The sequence below is a fragment of the Dasypus novemcinctus genome, chromosome 5, assembly GCF_030445035.2.
Source record: "Dasypus novemcinctus isolate mDasNov1 chromosome 5, mDasNov1.1.hap2, whole genome shotgun sequence".
In the NCBI taxonomy this organism is placed as follows: Eukaryota; Metazoa; Chordata; class Mammalia; order Cingulata; family Dasypodidae; genus Dasypus; species Dasypus novemcinctus.
Window position 1 is genome coordinate 156,990,101 of NC_080677.1, and position 25,007 is coordinate 157,015,107.

Below are 25,007 nucleotides of genomic sequence, written 5' to 3' on the forward strand. Positions count from 1 at the left end.
GTTAATGTGGTGTATTACAGTAATTGATTTTTTTATGGTGAGCCACCCTTGCATACCAGGAATAAATCCCACTTGGTCACGGTTTACAATTCTTTTGATACGCTGTGGGATTCTGTTTGCAAGTATTTTGTTGAGAATTTTTGCATCTATGTTCATTAGAGAGATTGGCCTGTAATTTTCTTGTAGTATCTTAATCTAGCTTTGGTATTAGGGTAATGTTGGCTTCATAAAATGTGTTGGGTAATTTTCCTCCTCTTCAATTTTTAGAAGGAGTTTAAACAGGATTGGTGTTAATTCTTCTTGAAATGTTTGGTGGAATTCACCTGTGAAGTCATCTGGTTCTGGACTTTTCTTTCTTGGGTGATTTTTGATGACCTTTTCAATCTTTTACTTGTGATTGGTTTGTTGAGTTCTTGTATTTCTTGTAAAGTCAATGTAGGTTGTTTGTGCACAATAAAAAATAAAAAGAATAAAAAGTAAAAAATCAGGGTAAAATTTAAAAAGTACAATAAATTTTTTTTCAGTGTTTCTTCTATCACCATAAGATATATTTCTTTTTATGTACAGTGGCAATTTCATCTGTATGTTCCTCCAGTGTCTTTTTTTTTCTCTTTATCTTCAGAGAAGCTTTAGTTACAGAAAAGTCACATAGGAAAATATAGGGAATTCCCATATACCCAAACTTCTCCCCTTCTCCCACCTTCCCCTTTCCTCTAATAATAACAGTTTATATGTGTATGGTACATTTGTTATAATTGGTGTAAAAATCTTGTAGCATTGCTACCAGCCATGGTCTATAGTTTATGTTATGGTTTACATTTTGCTTTATACACTTTTACAGGTTTTGACAAAATTTAAAATGCCTTTACCCATCATTGCAAGATCATGCAGAATAATTCCAGCGCCCTAAAAATGCCCTGTGTTCCATCTATTCTATTCTTCTCTCCTGCTCCCTTGAAACCAGCGGTAACCACTAAGTTTGAGGACTTGACATATTGGTCTGTTTTCTTTTATTAGGCACTGCCTATGTTTTCGAGAGATTCTTGCCCTTCTAATTGAGAACATAGCAGGACTCCCCAGAATGGGAGTTTAATATTTTCTTTTTTATTTTGTAGGTCTCCACCCACTGAGATGATACACTATCCCAGTGTCTTCTTGATGTCCTTTCTTTAGTCACACTGCCTTTCATCTCATTGATTTGATTTTGGAGATTTGTGTGAACCTTGTTGAATAGTGTCAAATCCTGTGTCTCATTAGGGGCTTTGATATATTCCTTTGCTTGGATCCTTTCTTCTGTTTTTTTAGTATAGCTTATAATTTTTTGCCCATGTCTAGACATCTGCTTATGATGGTGAGTTTACTCTGATGCTCAGTTTCTCTCTTTCGTAGGGATTTAGTGGTGGGTGGCTGTGTGTTTTTGCTGTTCTTTGAGTCTTGGTTCAACCTGTACTGGGCTTTTAGGATTGTCCTTGTTAGTTGCTTAGATCTGGGCCATGGACCTAGTAAGAGGTTATAGACCCCCTTCCCAGGGCCTTGGGGAGGGGAGGGAGGCTGTAAAAGCCAGAAAAAGCCTTTCATTTACTTCTAATTTCCTCACACGCACTTCCTTGATTTGCCAGCAGATGGCGCCCTTTGACAGCGCTCTTAGTTCAAACCCTGGTTGGGAGGTATTTGTTGCAACGTGGACTAGATGAGTTTGGCAGAAAATCTTCCCTTGAGGCTATTGAGTAGAGCCTTGTAATTCCAACTTTCTTAGAGACTGTTCTCCAACTTTGCTGGCTGTCCCCTCCCTTATCCCAGGCAGAGGAATTAATTCTCCTCCTCTCTGCATCCTCAACAACCAGTCCCAGTTATCCGGAGGGTGATAGGGTCAGATCTCTTTAGTCCTATGCTGGCTGTCAAGGCAAACAGTGATAGCCCGCCCACGCCGCCACCCCCCCCCCCCCCCCCCCCCCCCGCCCCACAGCCTGGAAGTGCTCATGGGATGCAGCATACCAAAATGTTGGACAAAAGCTAAATCCTTCAGCTGCATCCCTCTCCCATTTCCTGGGGAGGTGGACCCTGCAGCCCTCTCTGTTTATAGCTGCCCGCCAGAGACCAGAGAATTCAAAACTGTGATTGTGGGGGGGGGGGTACAGCAGCTGCAGCTTCTGCTCACAGTCTTTCCATCACGATGCTTTTCCTGTGCCACTCTCTCTCCTGTGTGGTGTCCAGCCTTCCTCTGGTATCCACACCCTGGAGCATTTTTTTTTCCAGGCAAATTCTGCCTGTCCTCTAGCTGTTTTTCTGTGAAGTGAGTCCTGTGTGTCTCTAATCTGCCATCTTCCTGGAAGATGGAAAGACTGTGTGGATTGTATTTTTTTTTTTCATTTTTAAAAATTTATTGATGTATATCACACATACATAAACATACATAAACAGTAAATGTATAGCTTACTGTGAACTTACAAAACAAACTTAACAACATCACATATAAACATCACACCTTACCCCACCAACAATACCTTGCATTGCTGTGAAACATTTTTAACTAATGATTAAAGAGCATCCTCGAAATACTACTCCCAACCAGAGTATCTTAACATTTGGTGTGTTTTTCCTCCAACCCACCCCATTATTATTATTATTATTATTACTACTACTATTATAGCATTTATGTATGAACATACATAAACAATAAATGTATAGTAAAAGTTGAGAACTTAGCAAACATGCGTAACATCATACTGGGATTCCATACATCAACCCACTGCCAACACCTTGCATTGTTGTGAGACATTTGTTATAAATGATGAACGAATATCATCAAAATCTTATTACTACCTGTAGTCCTTATCTTACATTTGGTGTATTTCCCCCAACCCACCCTATTATTATTTTTAAAATATATTTTTTTGATAGAAGTTGTAAACTTACAAAACAATCATGCACATGTACAGGATTCCCATACAACATCCCTCTATCAACACACCACACAACACCGTGGTGGAACATTTGCTATAGATTATGAGATATCATCATCAGATTATTACCAGGTCCATAGTGTACATTTGGTACACTTTTTCCATACTCCCCTATTATTAACAAAGTACATCTTTGACTTAGATGCATGAATATTACATTATTATTGTTAAGCACAATCCATAGGTCACACCACTTGTATTTTTTCCATGATTCTTCACATTCCCACCACCCTGCCATATGATGTACATCTGCTCTGGCTCACAAAGGACACTCTTGCAGCTGAACCATCAACCACAATTCTCATCCACCTCTGGGTTTACTGTGTTATTCAGTCCCTGGATTATTCTCTAGCTTTCTTTCAAATGGCATTTACATCCCCAGACTGCCTTTTTCCAGCCATATTCCAATTTATAAACCAGCTATTACTCACTATAATATTTTACTATCAACTCTATACATTTCCACACTTTTACAATAAAGTTAATTAAAATTTCTTCATACATTAAACACCAGTAGTCCATCTCAGTCCTCCTCTCATCTCCTTTAAGATTACACCACCTACCACCAGGTCTTAAAGATATTTTCCTACATTTTCTTCTAGAAGCTTTATGGTCTTTTTATATTTAGGTTTTGGACCCATTTTTGAGTATTTTTTTGAATAAGGTGTGAGATAGGGGACCTCTTTCCTTCTTTTGGCTATGGATATCCAATTCTTTCAGCACCGTCTGTTGAATGGATTGTTCTACCCGAGCTAGGTGGGTTTGACAGGATGGTCAAATATCACTTGACCATAGATGTGAAGGTCTGTTTCTTAACCATCAGTTTGGTTCCACTGGTCTATGTGTCTATCTTTATGCCAATACCATGCTGTTTTTACCACTGTAGTGAGGTATATATGATTTAAAGTCCAGAAGTGAGGGTCTTCCAACTTAATTTTTCCTTTTTAAGAAGTTCCTGGCTATTCTGGTTCCTGGCTTCCAAATAAATGTGATAATTATTTTTTTCCATTTATTTAAAACTGCTGGTGGAATTTTTATTGGGATTGCATTGAATCTGTATATCAGTTTGGGTAGAATTGACATCTTAGTGATATTTAGTTTTCCAATCCATGAGCATGGAGTGTTCTTCCAATTATTTAGGTCTTTTTTAATTTCTTTTAACAATGAGCGGTATTTTTCTGCATACAAGTGCTTTGCATCATTGGCTAAGTTAATTCCTAAATATTTGATTCTTTTAGTCACTATTGTAAATGAAATTTTCCCCCCTGATTTCCTCCTCAGATTGCACATCTTTTAAAGTCTGTTTCGCATAATATAAGTATAGGTTTTCTGGCTTTTTAAATTTTTTTGTTACTGAATGCATAGAATATCTTTTTCCAGCCTTTCACTTTCAAACTCTTGGTATCCTTGGGTCTAAGGTGAGTCTCTTGCAGATAACATAGAGGTGGTTCATATTTTGTTATCTATTCTGCCAATCTGTGTCTTTTGATTAGGGAGTTTAATCCATTAACGTTCAATTTTATTACTGAAAAGGCAGTTCTTATTCCACCCATTTTGGCATTTGGGTTTTATTTGTCATATTTTATTTTTACCACACGTTTGAGACTTTTAGTTACTGTTACTGGTATAATCTTCATTTCTAGACTCTCTTCCAAGCCACTCTTTCCTGTCTTTTCAAACTGTAGCATAACCTTTAGTATTTCCTGCAAAGTCGGTCTCTTGGTTATAAACTCTCTCAGTTTGTGTTTATCTGTGAATATTCTAAACTCACTCCATTTTTGAAAGACAATCTTGCTGCGTATAAGATTCTTGGCTGGAAGCTTTTCTCTTGCAGTATCTTAAATATTTCATACTACTCTCTTCTTGCCTCCGTGGTTTCTGATAAGAAATCAGCACTTATTCTTAGTGGGTATCCCTTATATGCTATGCATTGCTTTTCTCTGGATGCTCTCAGAATTCTCTGTCTTTGGTGTTTGACATTCTGATTAGTATGTGTCTTGGAGTTGGTCTATTTGGATTTATTCAGATAAGAGTATGTTATGCTTCTTGGATGTGGATATCCATGTCCTTCAATAGGGTTGGGAAATTTTCTACCATTATTTCTTCAAATATTCCTTCTGCCCCTTTTCTCCTTCTGGGACACCCATGACACATACGTTTGCATGTCTTGCTGTTGTTTAGTTTCCTGAGACTTTGTTCAATTCTTTCCATTCTTTTTTCCATCAGTTTTTTTGTATGTTTGCTTTCAGAGGCCATTTCTTCAAGTTGACCATTCCTTTCTTCTGCTTCCTCAAATCTGCTATTATATGATTCCAGTGTATTTTTAATTTCATTTATTGTGCCTTTCATTCCTATAAGATCTGCTATTTTTCTATGTATGCTGTCACATTCTTCTTTGTCCTAGTCCAGTATCTTCTTAATATCCTAAATCTGTTTAGCCATCTCATTGAATTTATTAAGGAGATTTGTTTAAACATCTTTGATTGGTTGTCTCAACTCCTTTATGTTATCTGGAGGCTTATCTTGTTCCATTAACTAGGCCATATCCTCCTGTTTCTTGGTGTGGATTGTAATTTTTTACTGGTGTCTTGGCATCTGGCTTACCAGATGTATTTATTTTGGGTGCAGTTTCTCCCTTTAGTTAGGGCTTTCTTGCCGCTTCTCCCTTGCTGGTTGTGTAGTAGGAGCCAAGGATGTAGTTGATGCTGTAAGCTGTGGAAGCTCAAACTGCCCACTTTGCCTGAGGGACTGATGAAGTTTCTTCCAACTTTCTTGAATCTTCTCAGCAGATGGGCAGTCTCCTTCCATTCTTTCAAGGATGTTACAGGATGCTCTTCTGGTCTCCTGGAGTCCGCAAACAGGTGCTTTAGAGAGCTCTGGGTGATTATCAACTGCCCTGTAGCATGCGCTGACTCTAGTACCTCCTCACTCTGCCACCATCTTGCTGGTTGTCTCCAAAAGATTGTTTTTGATAGCTATGATATAAGGCCCAGGAAACACTAAACTAGACAGTTTGCATCATTTCTGTTTTTGAATCATTTCTGACACATGGAATTATGTTTATAAATACCTAGATTCACTCTAAATGTATTTACTAGGCCGTGTATTTAGGAACTGTGTTAAACCTCACAATACTCATGAGTACCCAGTAAATGCAAGTGATTTATATTATTTAAAACCAGATGGTTTTTGCAAGCTATCAGTGTTTCAGGAAATTTTGTTGAGTTGCACCATTGTCTACCACAGTCAGAAGATTTTCCAGAATAAAGGCATGCTCTTGAATTAATGACATTGTATATTTTGGTAGAGCAAATCAGTTGTCTTTCATAGTTGATGGTGATGGTCAAAACTTTTTTAAAACCCTAAGTTATAGCATCATCACCTGATATAATCTGATATCCCCCCTCCCATAAAAGCTTGTGAGCTTCAGTACAGCCGGCTTTGTGTCCCTCACACCTGAGTTCCAAGACTTCTGTTCATGTGCTGCTGGGAAGATGGGCCTGTGTTTGCAGCTGTGCCTTAAGTCACTTTTCTTGCAGCTGGAATTAAACTTTCCCATCTCAGCTACTTACTGAATTAGGGGGCAACTATTGTGGCATCTGTTAGTTTGAAAGTTATTTCATGCCATTTCTTCCTTAGTCTATTTTTAAAGTGCTGTGCTCATTCGGTTGTTTTTTTTTTTTTTAAAGATTTATTTTTTATTTATTTCTCTGCCCTTCCCCGTTCCTCCCCCCCCCCCCAGTTGTCTGTTCTCTGTGTCCATTCACTTGTGTGTTCTTCTGTGTCCTCTTATGTCAGTGGCACCCAGTCTCAGTTTTTAACTCAAGTCTTTGCTAGAATATTTCACCTAATGGTTTACCATACTCGTACAGATCATCAGAGTTGTTACAATAACGAGTTTTATTACAAAAGGGCTATGTTTTTGGTAACTCGATTATAATTTAATATTAAATATGGCTCTTGAATAAAAAATGTAAATTCCTTCTACGTTTATATTAACAATCTAAGCAAAAAATGATACATAATTTTAATTAGGCTTGCTTGTTGACTCTTATTTTTAGTCCTCATGATATTTTTGAAGGTACTAATTAAGAATTGTGGTTAATGCTATGGTTACATTTTATTAATAAGTAAATTCAGTAGAGTCTTGAATTGTTCTTAAGCTTTATCTGTTATTTTCTCTAACTGTAGAGAACATAGGGAAACATTGTTGTCTGCTTTACAAATAAGACTGCACGTTTTGGAAATACTTGGGGTTTTTGTAGGATATTGATTTTGTAGGTATGTTATAACCTATGGGTTGGTGATAGGTGGATTGCTGGCTGAGAAGATTGTTTTCTGAACCTGCCTGAGGTTTTGGGTGTATCAGAGAAGGCACAGTATAAGGTGAGTGAAGAGCAACTTAGTGGACATGAATATGAAGTGGAAAGTTTTCTTATTTGCAAATAAACAGGGTAAGATAAAACAGAGATACTAAGGAAAAAGTTGAGGGAAGGAGAGAATTAATATTTGAGCATCTTGTGTGTTTCTAGTGTGTAAAATATGTTTTTTCCTTTAGGCATCATAAGAAGTGAATGAGGCATAGGTAGTATTTCCATTTGACAGGTGAGGAAATTGATTGAGATAGGCTAAAGGCAGAATTAAGAGGCAACGTTGTGTGGTAGGTTATGAGAGAGGGCTTTGGATCCATTTCCCACTGACGTTAGATTCCCTTCAAGCTGTGGGTGTGGGGCAAGTTGCTTAAAATTCAGCTCCCTCCTCTATGATGAGATAACGAAAGTCCTTACCATACAGGATGACAATGAGGATTAAGTGAAATATCGCATGTCAAGTTTTTAACCTAATGTCTGAGACGCTGTGTGTGTTCCATTAATGCTAGCTACACTATTATTATTTTTTTAAAGATTTATTTATTTCTCTCCCCTCCCCCCTCCCCCCAGTTGTCTGTTCTCTGTCCATTTGCTGCATGTTCTTCTTTGTCCGCTTCTGTTGTCAGTGGCACGGGAATCTGTGTTTCTTTTTGTTGCATCATCTTGCTGTGTCAGCTCTCCGTGTCTCCTTTTGTTGCATCATCTTGCTGTGTCAGCTCTCCGTGTCTCCTTTTGTTGCATCATCTTGTTGTGTCAGCTCTCTGTGTGTGCAGCGCCATTCCTGGGCAGGCTGCACTTTCTTTCACGCAGGGTGGCTCTCCTTATGGGGTGCACTCCTTGCATGTGGAACTCCTCTACGCCAGGGAGGGAGGGCACCCCTGCGTGGCAGGGTACTCTTTTGCGTGCATCAGCACTGTGCATGGGCCAGCTCCACACGGGTCAAGGAGGCCCGGGGTTTGAACCGCGAACCTCCCATGTGGTAGACAGACGCCCTAACCATTGGGCCAAGTCTGCTTCCCAGTATTATTATTATTATTATTATTATTATTATTATTATTTATCCCCACACCTTGCGGCTTGCTTGCTGTATGCTCTCTGTGTCCATTTGCTGTACGTTCTTCTGTGAGTCTGTATTTATTTTTATTTATTCCCCCCCCTTGCAGCTTGCTTGTTGTCTGCTCTCTGTATCCATTTGCTGTGCACTCTTCTGTCTTTTGCTTGTCTCCCTTTTTCTTGCGTCACCTTGCTGAGTCGGCTCTCTGCAGCATGTGGGCGAGCCTGCCTTCACAAGGAGGCCCCAGGACGTGAACCCAGGGCCTCCCATATAGTAGACGGTCTCATACCTTGTAGGCTGTTTGCATTGAGAGAGTCAATTATTAAACTCAGGTCTGCTTCTTATGAAAGCTGGTAATCTTTCCCCTTAGATGACCTTTAAAATTAGCTAGATTAGAGGAAGTGGGAAGTAAAGAGTGATGAAAATGGAATTGAACAGTCTTAATAGAAGTTGTCATCTGTTGGTCAACTCCTACAGGTTACTAGTTTTATTTATGTTCTCATTCAGTTTTATTTAAGTATTTTGGCTAAGATCAAATAGTCAATAAGGCAGAGCTGGGATCTGATTTCAAAATCAGCCTGCTATCTCCCCATGAAAAAAATAAGGGGACTTTTACCTGGAAGGGAAGCAGAGCTTTGGAAGGTTGGAAGTGGTGACATATAAAAGAACTTCTGAATAGGAGTTGTCATGCAGAGTTCCTAGGGACATAAGATGCTATGGGGTCCTTCCTCAAGGAAATCTGATGGAGCATATAAGCCCAGGAAAAATATGAAATCACATCAATGTCCTGTATTATAAGAAATGATTACAAAATCACTCTTTCTCCAATAGAGAGGACTTAAAGGAATGCTAATGATATGCTGGAGTAGATCTGGAATTAAGAGTTAATTAAGGAAAATGGAATCTAGCGGTATTGTTCTTTGCTGTCTCAACAATTAGAGCAAAGAGCTAAAATACAGCCGAGAGACAGAAGTAGGTGGTAGGTGGACGTTGGGAGGTGGCTCAGTGATGCTTAATGGTGTAATTTTGAAGAAGAGCCAAGGTTTATTTTTAGCAGTGGGTGGTAGAAAATAAATGTCTTGAGAAACGGTCATCCTCAAAGAAGTGTCCAACTGTAAACAGATCTCCCTATCAGTGCTGCTAGCTTTACTTGAGGATGGGCTGTGACAAAAAAAGTTGCTGGGGGAGCGGGGGCCATGTACGCATTGTTTTGGTTTTGGTGGTCTGGACTGATGTCATTGTGTGAGCCTGCCAGCCAGGACGCCCCTTACCCCTGTGCTCCGGGAGAGGCGGCAGCGGAGGATGGGGCGGTGCCTTTCTCCCCGCCAGCAGGGTTCCTGGAGGCGTGGCCGTGCCTTTTTTCTCCAGGGCAGGGAGGGCTCCTGGTAGACCTCCTGGCTGCCTTGGAGCCAGGTCTCTCTCAGCCGGGGGGTTCCGAAGCAGCGTGTTCTCTCATTTCCTATCTTAAGCCTTAGAGGGTTTATAGGAGTCTTTTCGTAGAATTCTTCTTTTCTGTTGCTTTGGAGTTTTTCCTTCCTATTTGTGGAGAGGAGATATGTTAGTTTTGTGTTAATAACAATGGATCTCTGTGGAGCTTGTAAAATGTGGGAAATTTTAATCTTTCATAATTGTTCCTTTTTTCTTGAAATCTAGGATATTTGTTTTTGGTTGTGTGAAGCATATTTCCTTATGTGTGGTACCCCAACACTTGGCTTGTTGTAAGCCTATTTTTTATTTTCTATGTGTAGTGACATACTCTCAGATTCTTTGAATAGCCAGAATTGATTGTGATTTTATTTCCGATAAGAGACTGGGTCTTTATAAATTCTCTCTCTCTGTATTCTTTGCACCATAAAAATTGGAAGTTTTAAAAAAATCTTTCTCTTTGAAATTTAAATAATAACCAGTAAATGTTACTAAAACCATGCTATTTTTAGATCAAGTCAGGGCAGGTAGAGTGTAATGGCATAGTGGCCAGCAAACTTACTTGCCTGTTGCCTATTCCTGGAAATAAAGTTTTATGGGGTCACAGCCACACCCACGCATGGATGTAGTGCCCATAGTGAGACAAGGAGTGTGCGGTCCTGAAAGCCTAAGCTGGCTGCTGCCCGGCCCTGTACATCACGCATTTGCCGCCCCCTGGCATAGAACAGATGTTCTCGACCTACTTGGCCCCTGGAAATGCTCACACTCTTAGAAATTATTGAAGATTTCAAAGAGTTTTGTTTGTGGGTTGTATAGATCAGTAGTAGCCATATTGGGAATTAAAACGGAGAAATTAAAAAAATATTTAAAAATTCATTTAAAAATAATGTTAAATGCACCACATGTTAATGGAAATACAGTTTTTATGAAAAATAACGTCTTTCCCCCCAAAAATCATTAGTGAGAATGTAGTTGCAAATCTCTAATACCTGCCTTAAGAAGAAAAGTTAGATTCTCTTAGCTGTATCTACTTTAAATATATTGCAATATGTTCTGGTTGAAGGATATGAAGCAAGTCAACCTCACACAGATCTGTAGTTGGACAGAGAAAGAGGATTTTAGTGGCCAGTTCAGTTAATTGTGAATATTCTTCTCTGGTCCTATACCAAAAGTTGCCAAGTGGTAGTTTCTTAAAGGTAAATAGCCATGTGGAATCCGAAAATACGTCACTGAAGTTAACATACTGGTCCTTTAAAATTCGCTGGTCTGTTTTGCACTTAGAATGAATCTTTTCTTCCTACATGATTTTTTAATATCACGAATTGATAATTTGGAAAATACTGGTTCACTGAGTAATGCAGAACTTCTAAATGTTGGCACACTCTCCAAATGTTGACACAGTTTCAAGAAATGACGTTTGTGAATACCACTGCTGGTCTTCTCAGAAAAGCCTTTGAGTATTGGGAGGTTGAATGACCTTGCCAAGTGCGGACACAGTTCTGATTTGATATACATGTGTTTCGGTTAACACGGCACCGTGCAAAGTGAGGACAGCCTTTAGTGAGTGTGAGTTAAATAAAATTCCAATTTTCGCTTGATAGCTCATGCTTTCTCATTAGCAACACATACTGTCAGTAGTTTCCTTGAGGTCACAAACTCAGTTCATTCATTTCAAGAAGATGTTTGCCAGATACGCCAGTCTGAATAACCATAGTTTGTCTTTCAGCTCTTCTTTCAAGTAAAACTGTCATTGTCTGGAAAAAGCATCTAGTTCACAGTGCCGAGTCACACAAGTGCTTTTCCTGGACACAGCAGCAGCAGCAGCAGCACCTATGTGCACTTCCCACTTTGTCACACAGAATATTAAAATGATGGGCACTCTTTAAAGGAGAGAGCATGGCACTATTGACCAATAGTTCCGTTTGGGGCCGCTGTCTTGATTGTGCCGTAGCACAATCAGGGGCTTGACCCACCATCTCTTAAGTACCACCAGTGCAAATGCCACGTAACATGAGTGGAAAAGACACAGAACGACTTAGTGTTTTTATGAAAGTAGTTCCGACCCTGCAGACCTCTCTGAAAGGGTCTTGGGACTGCCAGGGTTCTGTGCACTGTACTTTGGGAACTGCTGGTATAAAAGGTGTAGATACCATTTTATATAAGCAGGCTTACGTCACTTAGCTGTATGTTGTCCCCTTTATTTACTTAAAATTGTAATTTTTGAAGGTTTTAATCACGTTAACAGATACCAGTCTCTTGCTTGTATTGGCTGATGTAAACAAACCTTTAGGATTGAGCTTTTTTTAAAAAAACGGCGATTTATTTGTTAAAGAAAATGTTTATACTTGTATGTGTTATTTTCTATTAGATTTTGAAGAGTAAATTTAGAATACTTGTAACTGGTGAAATCTACAGTTGGCTTAACTTGCCACAGTTACTATTGCTTGAGATGATGGACTGTTAATATTATTAGTTTATGATTACAGGTAATTAAAAATTTTATATTATTGAGCAACTCCCAAATATAGAGATGTATCTGGAACGTTGACCCTGTATTTGATTTCTTGTAACTTTGTGAGTGTGTGTGCACACCCTGGATGAAATTAAGTCAAGTTTTGCTTTACTGAAAACACAAATTTGTGTTATAAACACTTGCACTTCTGGGGTTGACCACTAGGTGTCATGAGCGCCCCGGGAGCAGTAGGGTTATCCTGGATGGGTAGAAATTGAACATTGCAAGCTCAGAGACCTTCACACGGTTCACTGTTTCCACATGATGAATGCCAGAAGAACCTGATGCAGCGTGATATATAGAAGCAAGGTACAACTGGAATAATGAAATTTCAAAAATAAGCCTTTTTAAGGAGGATTGTAATCGTTCTGTTGGGTATTGTAAATGTTTCAGGTGCACTTGATACGACTGCTGTTACGTTCTTGGCATTTGGGTCTCTCTTTTTTATGGAAAGATGGATTGAACTTCAATTTAAAAATATTCGGTAATCCCTCTCAGGACATACTGTAACAGCTGGTATTTTTGTGTTGTAGTAAATCGATTCCATACAACAGTCAGTAATAATTATGGCCGGATTCTGACACATTCCAAAGCATTTTCAATAAATTTAGCCAAAGAAAATAACATCATTACTACAAAAATCTAACTCAATTGGAAAGTTAAACCCAAGAACTCTGCTTCGTTCCACAAAATACTAAGCATTTTACTGGTCAGCATTTTATAAAACCATTTTTTTTTATTAATGCATTTTTTATGTGTTCTGAGAAGGCAATTGCTTTGTAGTGTGTGTTTCGTAAATAATATGGCTTTAAAATAATTAACATGGGGTGTTTATTACGAAATTAAAAAATGAGAAATGCTAAGGCCTGTGGACAGCAGCAGCATCAGCTCAGAGGATGCTCTGATGTGGTATGTAAGGTCTTTAGTATTAAATGGAATGGGAAAGTACCCAGTTGTGTCAAATTTTACTTTTGTTTGATATAAGCATAGGTTGACTTATTTTATGGTGTATTTATTTATGTGTGATTTATAAAAGTTAAACATTGTAAATTCTTTAATCCAGGAAGAAGTGGTAGTTTTACTCAGTATAGGTTGTACGGTATATATGTTTCTGTAGTTAGGCAATCTCTGCCAAACAAATAGTGACTTTCCTCATGTCATGAAGAGCTTAAATCACATAAGTACCTACACACACATAATATGTATCCACATATATAAATATATGTCTCCCTAGTGGTGGAAATGGTGCATTCATTTTATAAAGTTTAACCATTTTTCCTTTTTTTTTTAAGCTGCGAAACAGAAGTTTACTAATTAAATGTGGTCTTTTTAAAGTTATGTACAGTCCACTTTTTACTTTCTTTATGTTTGCATTACTTTATTTCTAGCCTTGCTTTTATATAAGGAACTTTTATTCTATCTTGATCAGATAGAATAATCTATGAAAACAAAGCAAAATTACCTTTTAAAATTATGGGGGAAAACTACTTTAGAGATGGGCATTAATGAAACCTTGCTTTGTCGTCTTCTCCATTTCAGATTTTTAGTTTAGTATTTTATGTCTTCATATGGTATTTAATATAACTGTCCTCATATTTCTAACATGTCAGTCTTAATGATTTAAAACAAAATTCATATCATTACATACAAGATAGTCTATTCGATTGTGAATTTTTTATACTCATTTTCACTTTTACAAATGAAAAGCTAATTTAGAAGTCTCTAGTAGAATTTTACAGTTTGGACTTTTTCAAGTCAAATTTGGCAACCCATTTTTCATTATCGTATAATATGAATCAGGCACTTGAAAGCTTTAAGAATTGAAGGGAGCCAGTTTCTCAAGTGTTTGCAGTATCTGTTTTTTTTTTTCTTTTAAATAGATGTCAAAATAGGATTTTAAATTACTGAATTTGCTTTAGAGGGAAATGGGGAAAATACAAACTTAATCACATTGTGTGGTTCTTCTGATTTCTTAAAAAAAAAAGTAAATGGAGTGTATTTTCCATTATTAGGCAACAGTGATCCAAATGTAAACCACATGGCCTCTTTCTAGGTGTCAGGCCAATATAAATTTTAATTTTGCTACTTTCTTTTATGTTTTCATTTTATAATCTCATTACTAGAATTTTAAAAAAACCTTAGTCATAATAGCTAGCATTTACTATTTGCTTTCCATGTGCCAGACACTGCATTGTGTGCCTTAGTGCATTTAATTATCAAACAATCCTAAATTACATTTGCATATAAGCAAAATCAGGCTTAATAAAATTTAATGGCTGTCTAAAATCATAGAACTAGCAGAATTCAGCAATTTGGCCCATCTCTAGAGCCCTTGCTCTTAGCTACTGTCCTCCACTATCTTTACTGATGATTTTGGAATAAACATTATAAGATAGTTATAGAAAAAAAATTTGATGTTTTTCAACATATAGCAAAACTTAATGTTTACTAGAAGAACTTTCTTTTGTATATTAGCTTGTATTGCTCAGTTTGGTTTTAGAGCACTAATAATTTTATGAATCTCTAGTAACATCTTGCTTGAAACCTGTAGTACACATTTTTTCAAGGTACTTTTCAGTCTTCAGTTAGAGAATTTTGTAGTTGTCATATTGGGATAAGCTATTTGAAATATTACAATTAGTTACAGGTTGCTGACAATTTATGTAGTCTCTGTTCTACATTTAGAAATATAGTTGAGAATTAGAAGGAGAGTTTTAGACCAGCACTGGCTTACAAAAACTTCTTTGAGTTCTCCATCTGTACAATAATAATCCCCAAACCAAATCTAGAAAAAGGCTTTAAGCAAGCTTTGGTATATTCATGTTTTAAATTGAAAATCTCATGGTAAAATCAGAAACCCTCACACTTAATATTTGTATGTAGTCCGAAGAAAAAATTCTGAAGAACTGTGATATCTTTCTTTGGCAGCATGTTGAAATAAGACTTTTCAGTTACTTACAGAATCTTGTAATTTGGTGACATTCCTTTATTATTAATTTTAAAATATGTGCCTTTTCTTTGTAGAAAAGTCTTACAGGGCACGTAAGTCTTGGTAGACGGCGCGGCTGCCAGCGGTTGACCAGAGCTTCCCTTCGGCTGACTGCCTGCTAGAGCTGGAGCGTGGCGTGACGACCCGCGGCCCCCACCATGCCAGCCTTGTCAACGGGATCTGGGAGCGACCCAGGTAGGGGACCCGGAAGGGCAGCGGTCCTTCCATCCCTCTTTCAGCCCTGGGGTTCAGAGTGAAGCCGAGCATTGCTTTAAGCAAGCGGACGCAGCCACGCCTGTCTTCCCATCACCAGCGCGAGGGGCCTGACCTCAGCTTCGGGGGTCCTGCCCAGTCGAGGCTGCCGAAGGCCATTGGCTGACTGCTCCCCTCCCCCGTGACCGCTTGGGCTGTGCTTTTGGACTGTCTCACCTTTCGGAATAGGGCCATGTGTGTCAATGTTCCAATAAATGAATGAATGATTTTAAAATTCAGAAAAGTTACAGATGCTCTGATTCCCATATAAGCTTCACGCAGCTTTGATAAGGATAGGAATACTTTGCCACACTTGCTTAAGACCTTTCACTTTTTTTAAAGAAGTGAAACATTATTCCTGTCCCATTCCTCTGTTTTCCTTCATCCACTCACCAGAGGTCAAAACTTTCCTGGAGTTGATATATCTCATTAAGAGATTCAGTTAAAACAAAGAAGTAAACAAGCATGTTTTACCTTGATATCAGTTGTCAGAAGAACAAAGATTTCTAAGAAAGGAAAAAATCCACATGTAGGTAATGTGCAAAATTCCCTCCTGTCTGATGCAGTTCAGGAGGTGGGTGGGGCGGTCACTGCTCCTCTGAGGTCCTGGTCTGGGGTTTCCCACAATTAGCAGGTTAAATATGTAGATTCCTGGACCCCCCCAGCCCCCTTGACAGCAGAAAGCAGAATCTGAGCAGAGATGGGGAGCTAGGCCATGCATTCTGAAGACCCTTCAGAAGAGGTGACAGCATAGTGTGTGACTGAAGAGAACGTCTCCGTGTTACGCTGACCCTACCTGAGTATCGTTTTATCAGCAGCTGAGATGACTCTCTCAAGATTGGGTAATTACTGGCACCATAATTTTTAAAAATCTGAATCACAAGTTTGATTCTGTGTTGTGTTTTTCACTGACATTTTCATTTGCATGATTTTTCCACTCTACACTGAGGGTTTGTTTTTATCAGGAAGAGATTTTGATTGTTACTAGATTACATATGGGTTTTCTTCTTTTTTTTTTTTTTTTAAACTCAAGATATTAATGTGGAAGCCAGCTCCTTTGGAAATGCTCTTCACCAAAAATGCCTTAGTTTAATTGAATACAAAATATTGTTGCTTACATATAACTCAGGGAAAGATTTAAAAAATGGAATATTTATGGGTTTATAGGGCAGTTTAGGTGTTAGTCATGATAAATAGCACAGGCTATTTAGAATTTAAAAAGGGCTTTTCTACACATAACTGGCCCACTCGACTGCATATTGAAAGAGCCTCTCTCTCTCACATCTTGGTTAGAGATATTTTTTGGCGTGTATATGTCCACATGGTATGGGTCAGGCTGAACAGCGGTGTTGACCTTTTACAGTTCTCAGGGCTCCTGGGGGGCCGAGGGAGAGAGTCCCTGAAGGTCGGATGCTCACGCAGCTGGAGAAAGGCTCCTACCCATGGCCCGAACTGCATACTGCTTAGGAAATGATAACTTCCACCACTTCCCCATTTCCCCTTTTCTTTGTATTTCATTATGAAAAAAAAATTATACAAGTCATACATAAAGCCATTCTCTTTGTCAAAGATGTATAGATAAAAAATAGGAAAGTCTTACGGATTAAATTATCTCCCCCCAAAAAAGACATGTCTAAGCCCTAACTCCCGGTCCTGTGAATGTGGACTTGTTTTTGTAAGAAGGATCTTTGGAGATGTTATTAGTTAAAAGAAGGACAAACTGGATTAGGGTGGGCCTTAACCGGTATAACTAATGTTCTTACTAGGAGAGGTAGTTTGGACAGGGGCACAGTGATGAACAGGCACGCACACGCGCAGCCGGCCGTGTGACAGGCAGGGGTTCAGCTGGGTTTGGAGTGCCAGCTAGCCGCTTCCGGAGTCCTGCAGGTTTCAGAGGAGGCTTGGCCCTGCCAGCACCATGATTTTTGTAATTCCAGCCTCCAACACTGAGATAATACATTCCTGTTGCTTAAGTCACCTGGTTTGGGGCATTTTGTGGTGGGAGCCCTGGCAAACTAAGGCAGAAAAGAAGCCCGCAGTACCTGCTCTTCCCCTTCCCTGTCGAATCTCATTTTTGTGGTCAGAAGTTTTGAGGCATGCCAACCAGGTATTCTGTCGGAGGCCTCTCGATTGGAATTTGTGTGGTGTTTTTTCACGAGGACACTGGGGTTACGGGTTTTGGGTGGAAGACCACAGAGAGGCCGTTTTCATCATATCATGTCAAGGGTCCATACTCTCAGCTTGTTTTATGACTTGACACGGACCTTGGTCACCTGCCGGAGGAGGCATTTGTCCAGCTTCTCCACTGTAAAGTGACTCTGTCCTGTCCCCCCTCCTCCCCATGCTGTGCTCTTTTGAGGTCTCTGTGTGCATCCCACACTTAAGCAATGGGCCACTATGCTCCCCTTCCTCTAGGGCAGAATGCCTGCAGAAGTTATTTGGATCTCTTCTGCCTTGGAGATTTCTTCCCTGTTTATTAATTTATTCAATCATTTATTCATATTAGTATGGTCTCATGGAATTTCATTTCATACTTTGGGTTATAATCTAATACTACTTTATTTTGTTGCTTAAATTGTTCCAGCTTTGCCCACTGGGAGCTCTTTCCATTGGCTCCTCTGCCCCTTTGACTTGCCTCCATTAATGTGGAGTCTTTTCTGAACACTTTCTTACTTTCTAGCACCATGGACACTACAACCTCATCTGTGTATTTCTTGCCCCAGTCTTAGAATTGGCCGTTTTTCCAGGGAGCTTTAGTTCTTTTTATTGGAGAAGGGTATTGGAAAGCAAGATCTGAGCACTAGATTTGCTCCCTGCTACAGGACTATTTATTTTAGATCCTCTCAGCTGACAGCACAAAGAAATTCATGTGTGTATTTGAATCCATGGATATACACATATCTATAAATACTTCTTTATGCAATCATGGGTAACGAGATGACATGAAACTTGAATTCTCGCTGATGTTTCCGCTCTAATTCTTTCCCACATTTGATCATCCTAATATCTTCTTGCTTATCTATAAATTCTCACTTGAACAGTGAGAAATCTCCCTCCCATCATCCACCATCGTGTCACTTAATTTTTCAGCTCAAGTATAGCAGTATCAGAATTGTTAACCTTGCACCTCTTTAGGGAAAAACTTTTATCAACTAGGGAGTTAATCTTATTTTTATTCCTGCGATATTATTGTACTCTTTTTAATCTTATGGAATCCTTTCCTCATAGTTCTTATGTTAGTTTTAGTTTAATAAATTCAGTAAGTGTGATTTTTACAAACATTATATTATATGAAATATAATACATATGCAGAAATGCACATAAACTTTTATAAGTACAGTTTTAAAATTTATTAAAATTTCACCTGGGTCAAGAAATCACACACCCTAAAAGCAGCTTATGTATCTCTTCTGTCAGAAGAGGGTAAGGTCTCTTTATCCTTCTTTGAGATGACCATAAAAAATATTACCTAACACTCTACATGGAAATAGTTTATCATCTATGTATGCTTGTCTTGGCAATTGCGTGTCATCAAACTTTGTAAATGTAATTATACCATATGTATTTTTTTAGGTACTATAGTACTTAGAATTTTAAAAGATCACAACAAATTATATATTTTTATAAGTGGATTAATGCAATAAATATTACAAAATATATGGAAAAAGTATAGTGCTTTATTTATTAAATGACTGCCTGACATACCTTTATAATACTTTCTCTTGTATAATTTTTGGCTCTGGACTTTGATCATCTCTTCATATGACAAATTTTTGTAATATTTTCCTTAAGAGGACAACTTAATCCTTCTGACATGACTGATGAGTTTTTAAAAATTGATAGTTTGAATGTAAATAGCATTTAGCTTCCCATGGAAAGTTTGATAGATTTGATTTTTGCATGGTCCCCAATGAAAAGTAAAATGTGTGCTGTATATATAAATGTTTATGCTGCATTATCGAATCTATTCCTGACAATATAGAATTCACATTTTGACTAGGCACAAATGAGAATAGGGCCCTTGTTTGCAGTTTTCCGACACTGATGGTTGGTAGAATTCTTACAGACTAGCTTCTGCCTGGGTATACTTCAAACCACCCTCATATTTCAGGTGCACCTTGCCTTTTGTTACATACCATGGACCTGTGTTTTTGTGCTGTGAAGCCAACTGTGTCAGCACAGTGGGTGGTTGGACTAAGCCTAAGAACTATTTTTTACACTGGTATGGTTAATAATAACTTAAATACATATAGCAATTATGAATTATAATATATCATTATATCCTATTATATATATTTCCACTAAACCCAAATTAAATTTATCGTTAACTGATCCTTAATTAGATCCCCAGTATGCTGCGAGCCTTCGTGTATTCTGTGGTGCCTGGTGCTTTTTTCTCCTCAAGATTGTCTGATTTGCCCGTGTTGTGTCTAGCCGTGGTTCACTCAGTTTTCATTGTATACTATTCAGTCATAAACTGTATCACGCTTTATCCATAAACCGTGGATGGACATTTGGGTTCTTTCCAATTTTGGGCAGTTACGATGACTTCTGTTAAGAACATTTTTGTTCACACACCTCAGTTTACAGAAACATATGTTTCTGTAGGTGATATCCTTAGAAATCAAATTGCTGAATCCTGGAGTACAATTGTCTTCACCTGTAAAAGATCATGTCAGTTTCTTTTCCAAATTATTTTGCTAATTTTCAGCACCTTTGGTAGTATGTGAGAGAGCCTGCTGCACTATACTCTCACCATTGCTGTTATTGTGAGCCTTAAATTTTTGCTTGTCTGATGGATGTGTAATGCTATCTTGTGTTTTTTTTTTAAAATAAAGATTTATTTATTTAATTCACCCCCTCCCCCGGTTGTCTGTTCTCTGTGTCTGTTTGCTGCGTCTTGTTTCTTTGTCCGCTTCTGTTGTCGTCAGCGGCATGGGAAGTGTGAGCGGCACCATTCCTGGGCAGGCTGCACTTTCTTTTGCGCTGGGCGGCTCTCCTTACGGGGCGCGCTCCTTGCGCGTGGGGCTTCCCTACGCGGGGGACACCCCTGCATGGCAGGGCACTCCTTGCACGCATCAGCACTGCGCATGGCCAGCTCCACACGGGTCAAGGAGGCCCGGGGTTTGAACCGCGGACCTCCCAACCGCGGACCTCCCATGTGGTAGACCGACGCCTTAACCACTGGGCCAAGTCCGTTTCCCTGTCTTGTGTTTTTAATTTGCATTTCCTGATTATTTCAGCTCTGTGAAATCCTGTATATTTGCAATGATTTTTATGGCATCAAAGCAAAAATAAAGGCCAATGATGTTCATGTAGTAGGTATGTCTAAGTGAAGGAATGTTTCTAAGTGAGGCCTGACTTTCTAAGTTGTTAGTTTTTAATGAGTGTCACTATGCTTACTTGCCTTTGCAACCTTGTAACATTTGGGATAATAAATATTCAGAAGATTGGGAAGCTCTGTTTGCATTACTATTTTTAGTTGCTACTTTTAAGTTTCAGTGAACTAACTTTAAACCTTTGACCTAATTTAGATAATTGACATACGGCTGAGTGTAACTGCAGTTGTGTCAAGTGTTAATTTTCCAAGCATGTATCAGCAAGCCACATGGAAATGACTTGGAAAGGATCTGAAAACCCAATCCTTGCTGCTCTTACAGAGTGTTATGTAGTGATGATGGGACCGGATTTCTGCAAAAGTTAAAATCTTAGTGCAAATTTGAACACAGGGGAACACAAACTCATGGCTCTTTTCCTCTGACCCTGCCAAAGTCACTGGGGCAGCTGCCTGTGGCCCACCTGGGAGAACGCTGAGAGCCTGTCCTGCCAGGGGCCACGTGGAGAAGCAAGTGCCAGCCTGCTTTCTCTTGCTGCTTCCTTGGCGGGTGGAGCCCAGTTTGCGTGTGGAAACTGGCTCTCAAGCAGTTCCTTGATAAGGAGAAAGTACTTCCCCAGGTGACATCTTAATTGAAGAGACAACTTTTTGGTGGTTTTCCCATGAAATAAGTTAAGAGAAGCTGTACTGGGAGGCTGTTACGTGTATGTCCTGCATAGTGCTGTTACATAGGTAAGACTGACTAAAGTGGGACCAACCACTAGGTTTTTGTATTGAAACAGTTGTCATTGTCACAGAAATTTTTTGAAAATCTTAGCACAAAAGTTGACGGCGATTTGAGTCACCTACTGGGATGCATGGAAGGTAGTTGCTGTAAAAAAACAACAACCCTGGAATATGGTTTCTATTCAGTTAAGATGCTATTAAATGCCTTTCGTAGTGCTATTAACAGTCTTGATACAATTTTAAAGTATTTTATTTGCCAAAACTCATATTAAATGCTAAGCTTATTTTTTTGGTAGAGTGAGCTCAATCCTCTTAAGTTAAAAAGAATATTGTCCAGGAAGCGCAGGTGAACAAGTCAAAAGGGATGAAATATCTAAAGTCTAGATACTTTGAGTTGATTCTTCTTGACAAGTTTGGGAATTGTTGAAAAATCACCCTCGGAAATATCTTGAAAAGATTTCTAGTATAGCAGATGTCTGTTAGACTGAATTTTGTTAGCACAATTTGGAGGTAATTGATTATTAGGGATTGACTTATGTAGAGATGTAGTTTATTTCATTTTTTTCTGAAATGGTAACTAGAGCTTCAGCACTTTTAGTAGAATAATTTCTCACTACTTGAATTATAATGCCACCTTTATCTTATAACCAACTTATTTTGTTTACTGAATCTGATTCTGGATAGTGTATTCTGTTTGTGCAGTTTTCACTGACCACTCTTTCAGTCTTTGGGGGCAGGGTGGGGGATATTTCCTTGATGGTATGAATTCTGTTGCAAACCAAATTTCAGACTGGTCAGAGAAGACCAAGTGTGTGGGCTGAAAGGCTCAGAAGCATTTAGCTTGGTTGTTTTCAGTTGTGAACCACCAATTTATTATTTTTTAGCATAAAATAAAATATGGTTACGGCTTAGTTAACTCCATTTATTTTTTATGAGACCATCTCCCCATTGAAGTATAGGTTTCCTATGGGGTTTTGGATCACTGGAGTGAAATTATGACATCACAGAACAGATTGTTCTTGAGACATCTTGAAGGCTATTTCGGGAGAATGATGGAAAAGAAAGCTGTTGAGGATCATTCTGTCTCCTGAACCGGGCTAGGGACTTTTACCCATTTAAATGCTTATTAATTCAACTAACAAGCCTCTGCGAGGAGGGTGAAGGTGATGACAGTGGGTACTGTTTTTCAGGGTCAGGGATGTCCTAGGCATTTTTTATGCATTCAGCCTATTGAAAAAGGGGGGCATAAAGTAGGTGCTGAGCATTCATTCTTTATCTCTTTTTGTGTTGTTTGATTTTAGGAGGTACCGGGGCTCTAACCTGGGACCTTGTACATGGGAAGCTGGTGCTTAACCGCTGGAGCGGCATGCAGGCCCCTCTCTCTTGATTGTTGTCTTGTCTTATGAGAAGAACCTATGTCTCTACTGCATTATTCTGTGCAGCCTAAAGACTACCTGCTGTTTACTCAGATTTTCATGCTGTATTTTATCTTCCTGGTTAATATTAGTAACTTGATCAGTCCAATGTTTGATACACTGAATGGTAGCCTTACTCGCTTGATGAGAGTAAAGATTTTAGGGTGCTGCTTGACAATTGAAGTTAAAATCTACAAATACTAGTCAGTTTATTCTAACGACATGCTATGCTAAAATTTAAATGATAATAAATATTTAAATAAATGGAAATAAATTCTATAACACTAATAACTACCATAAAGCAAATACATTGCTTTAGTGTTTATATCCAAATACTCTAGGCTAGTAGGCCCTGTGATTAAATGTAATCAATTTTTGAAAAAGATGGCTGTAAGCTATAATTTATGAGCTTTAGAAGTAATATTCATTTTGCTAGGACTTTGTCTTTTGGATGTGTACTGCTAAAAACCAAAGTACTATATTTGCTTATGTTAGTAGTAGAAGATAGTTTGTATGAGACCACAAAGTACTTACACAAAATTATTAAAAAATTGAACCCTACTTTAAACTTAGAGATAGCTTCTAAAACTGAAAAGATATGTACAGGTACATATGTTTGCCCTCTATTAACTAGACCTGATTTTATAGACTTTAAGATATTGTATAAAATGTTATTAAACCAACTGTAGCATTGTAATTTAAATTGTTTTGCATATTTAAAAGCTCATTTTGCGAAATGCTTTAGTACATTATTTGCAGTTGAGGGATGGTGAAAGAAAAAGAGTGCTTCCATTAGAGTTGTATTAAAGTGTTTTAGTAGTAGATGTACTTTTGGAAATAAAATTTACTTTAAATGAGAAAAATTGAGACCTGTTAAGAATGGCACTGAATAGTGCTGATTATTTTACCTTTGACAAAGTGGAAAATTTAAAGCTTGGTGTCCCATTTTACTAATATAATAAAATTTTATAGTGTTGTTCTGGGCATAGATATATGTTCTTTAGTGTTTATTAGCCCTTAGTTATAGTAAAACGTTTTCATCCTATACCTTGGCTATACTGTGCAGAAGGCAAATATCAAAATTAAGGACAAAACACACATATATATGTTTTTCCTTTTCCCCAACGCTTTTTCTATATGATTTCTAAATATTTTGGTTGCTTATACTATCTAATATGATGAAGAACAGAGAACATCTTTTTTTATCATTTAACATAGGTTTATAGCTTCCCCAGACTTGTTCTAATAATGAAGCTATGAGGGATATGACAAGAATGGTGATATTAAATTTCTCTAGACTAACAGTAAATTTTTCCACTCTGATGTCAGGAATGTTGAGCATCTGGAATCTGCCGGCAGAGTGACTTGTTCACTGCGGGAACATTTTCATCAAATTCTTAGTCGTTTATTCTCTTAGGACTTACTACTGTTTTGTAGAGAATATTTTTACAGAAGCAGGTTTTTGGAACTGAAGAAATCTCTCTTCTTTATATCTCTTCGTTTTCAAATGTTTCAAGCTTTAGAGATGTTATTGTTTTGAGGAGTAATGCCATATTTTGTCATTAAAGTCATTTCTTAGATTTAATAGCAGTTATGATTTTTTTAAGTGCTGGGGCTGGGGATTGAACCTGGAACCTTCTATGTGGGAAATCGGCTCTCAACCACTGAGCCACATTGGCTTCCCTGAGTTGGTTTTTTCATTTGTTTTGCTTGTTGTTGGCTTTTGTTTTTTTCAGGAGGCACCAGGAACCAAACCTGGGACCTCCCATGTGGGAGGCAGGCGCTCAACCTCTTGAGTCACCACTGCTTTCAAAATATTTTTTAAATTAAAATAGGTAACTCTGTGTTCTATACTTTGTAATGTTTTTCCTTGAATATTTGGAATATATGCCATTTATAAATTAATACCTTATAGAATTATTCCTCAATATATGGCATAGATATATTTCTGAAAATTCACCAAGGG

The 25,007-nt window shown here is 38.3% G+C and overlaps 1 protein-coding gene across 3 annotated transcripts in view; it reads left to right on the top strand.

The window, feature by feature from the left end:
- Window positions 1–25,007, top strand: part of MPP7 (MAGUK p55 scaffold protein 7) — a 254,694-nt gene that overhangs the window by 67,091 nt on the left and 162,596 nt on the right. For all 3 annotated transcript variants that reach the window (XM_071215472.1, XM_058297771.1, XM_071215471.1), the window contains one exon: window positions 15,349–15,508. In XM_071215472.1, coding sequence (XP_071071573.1) covers window positions 15,472–15,508 — 37 coding nt within the window. In that variant the 5' untranslated portion in view covers window positions 15,349–15,471. The remainder of the gene's footprint in view (window positions 1–15,348; window positions 15,509–25,007) is intronic.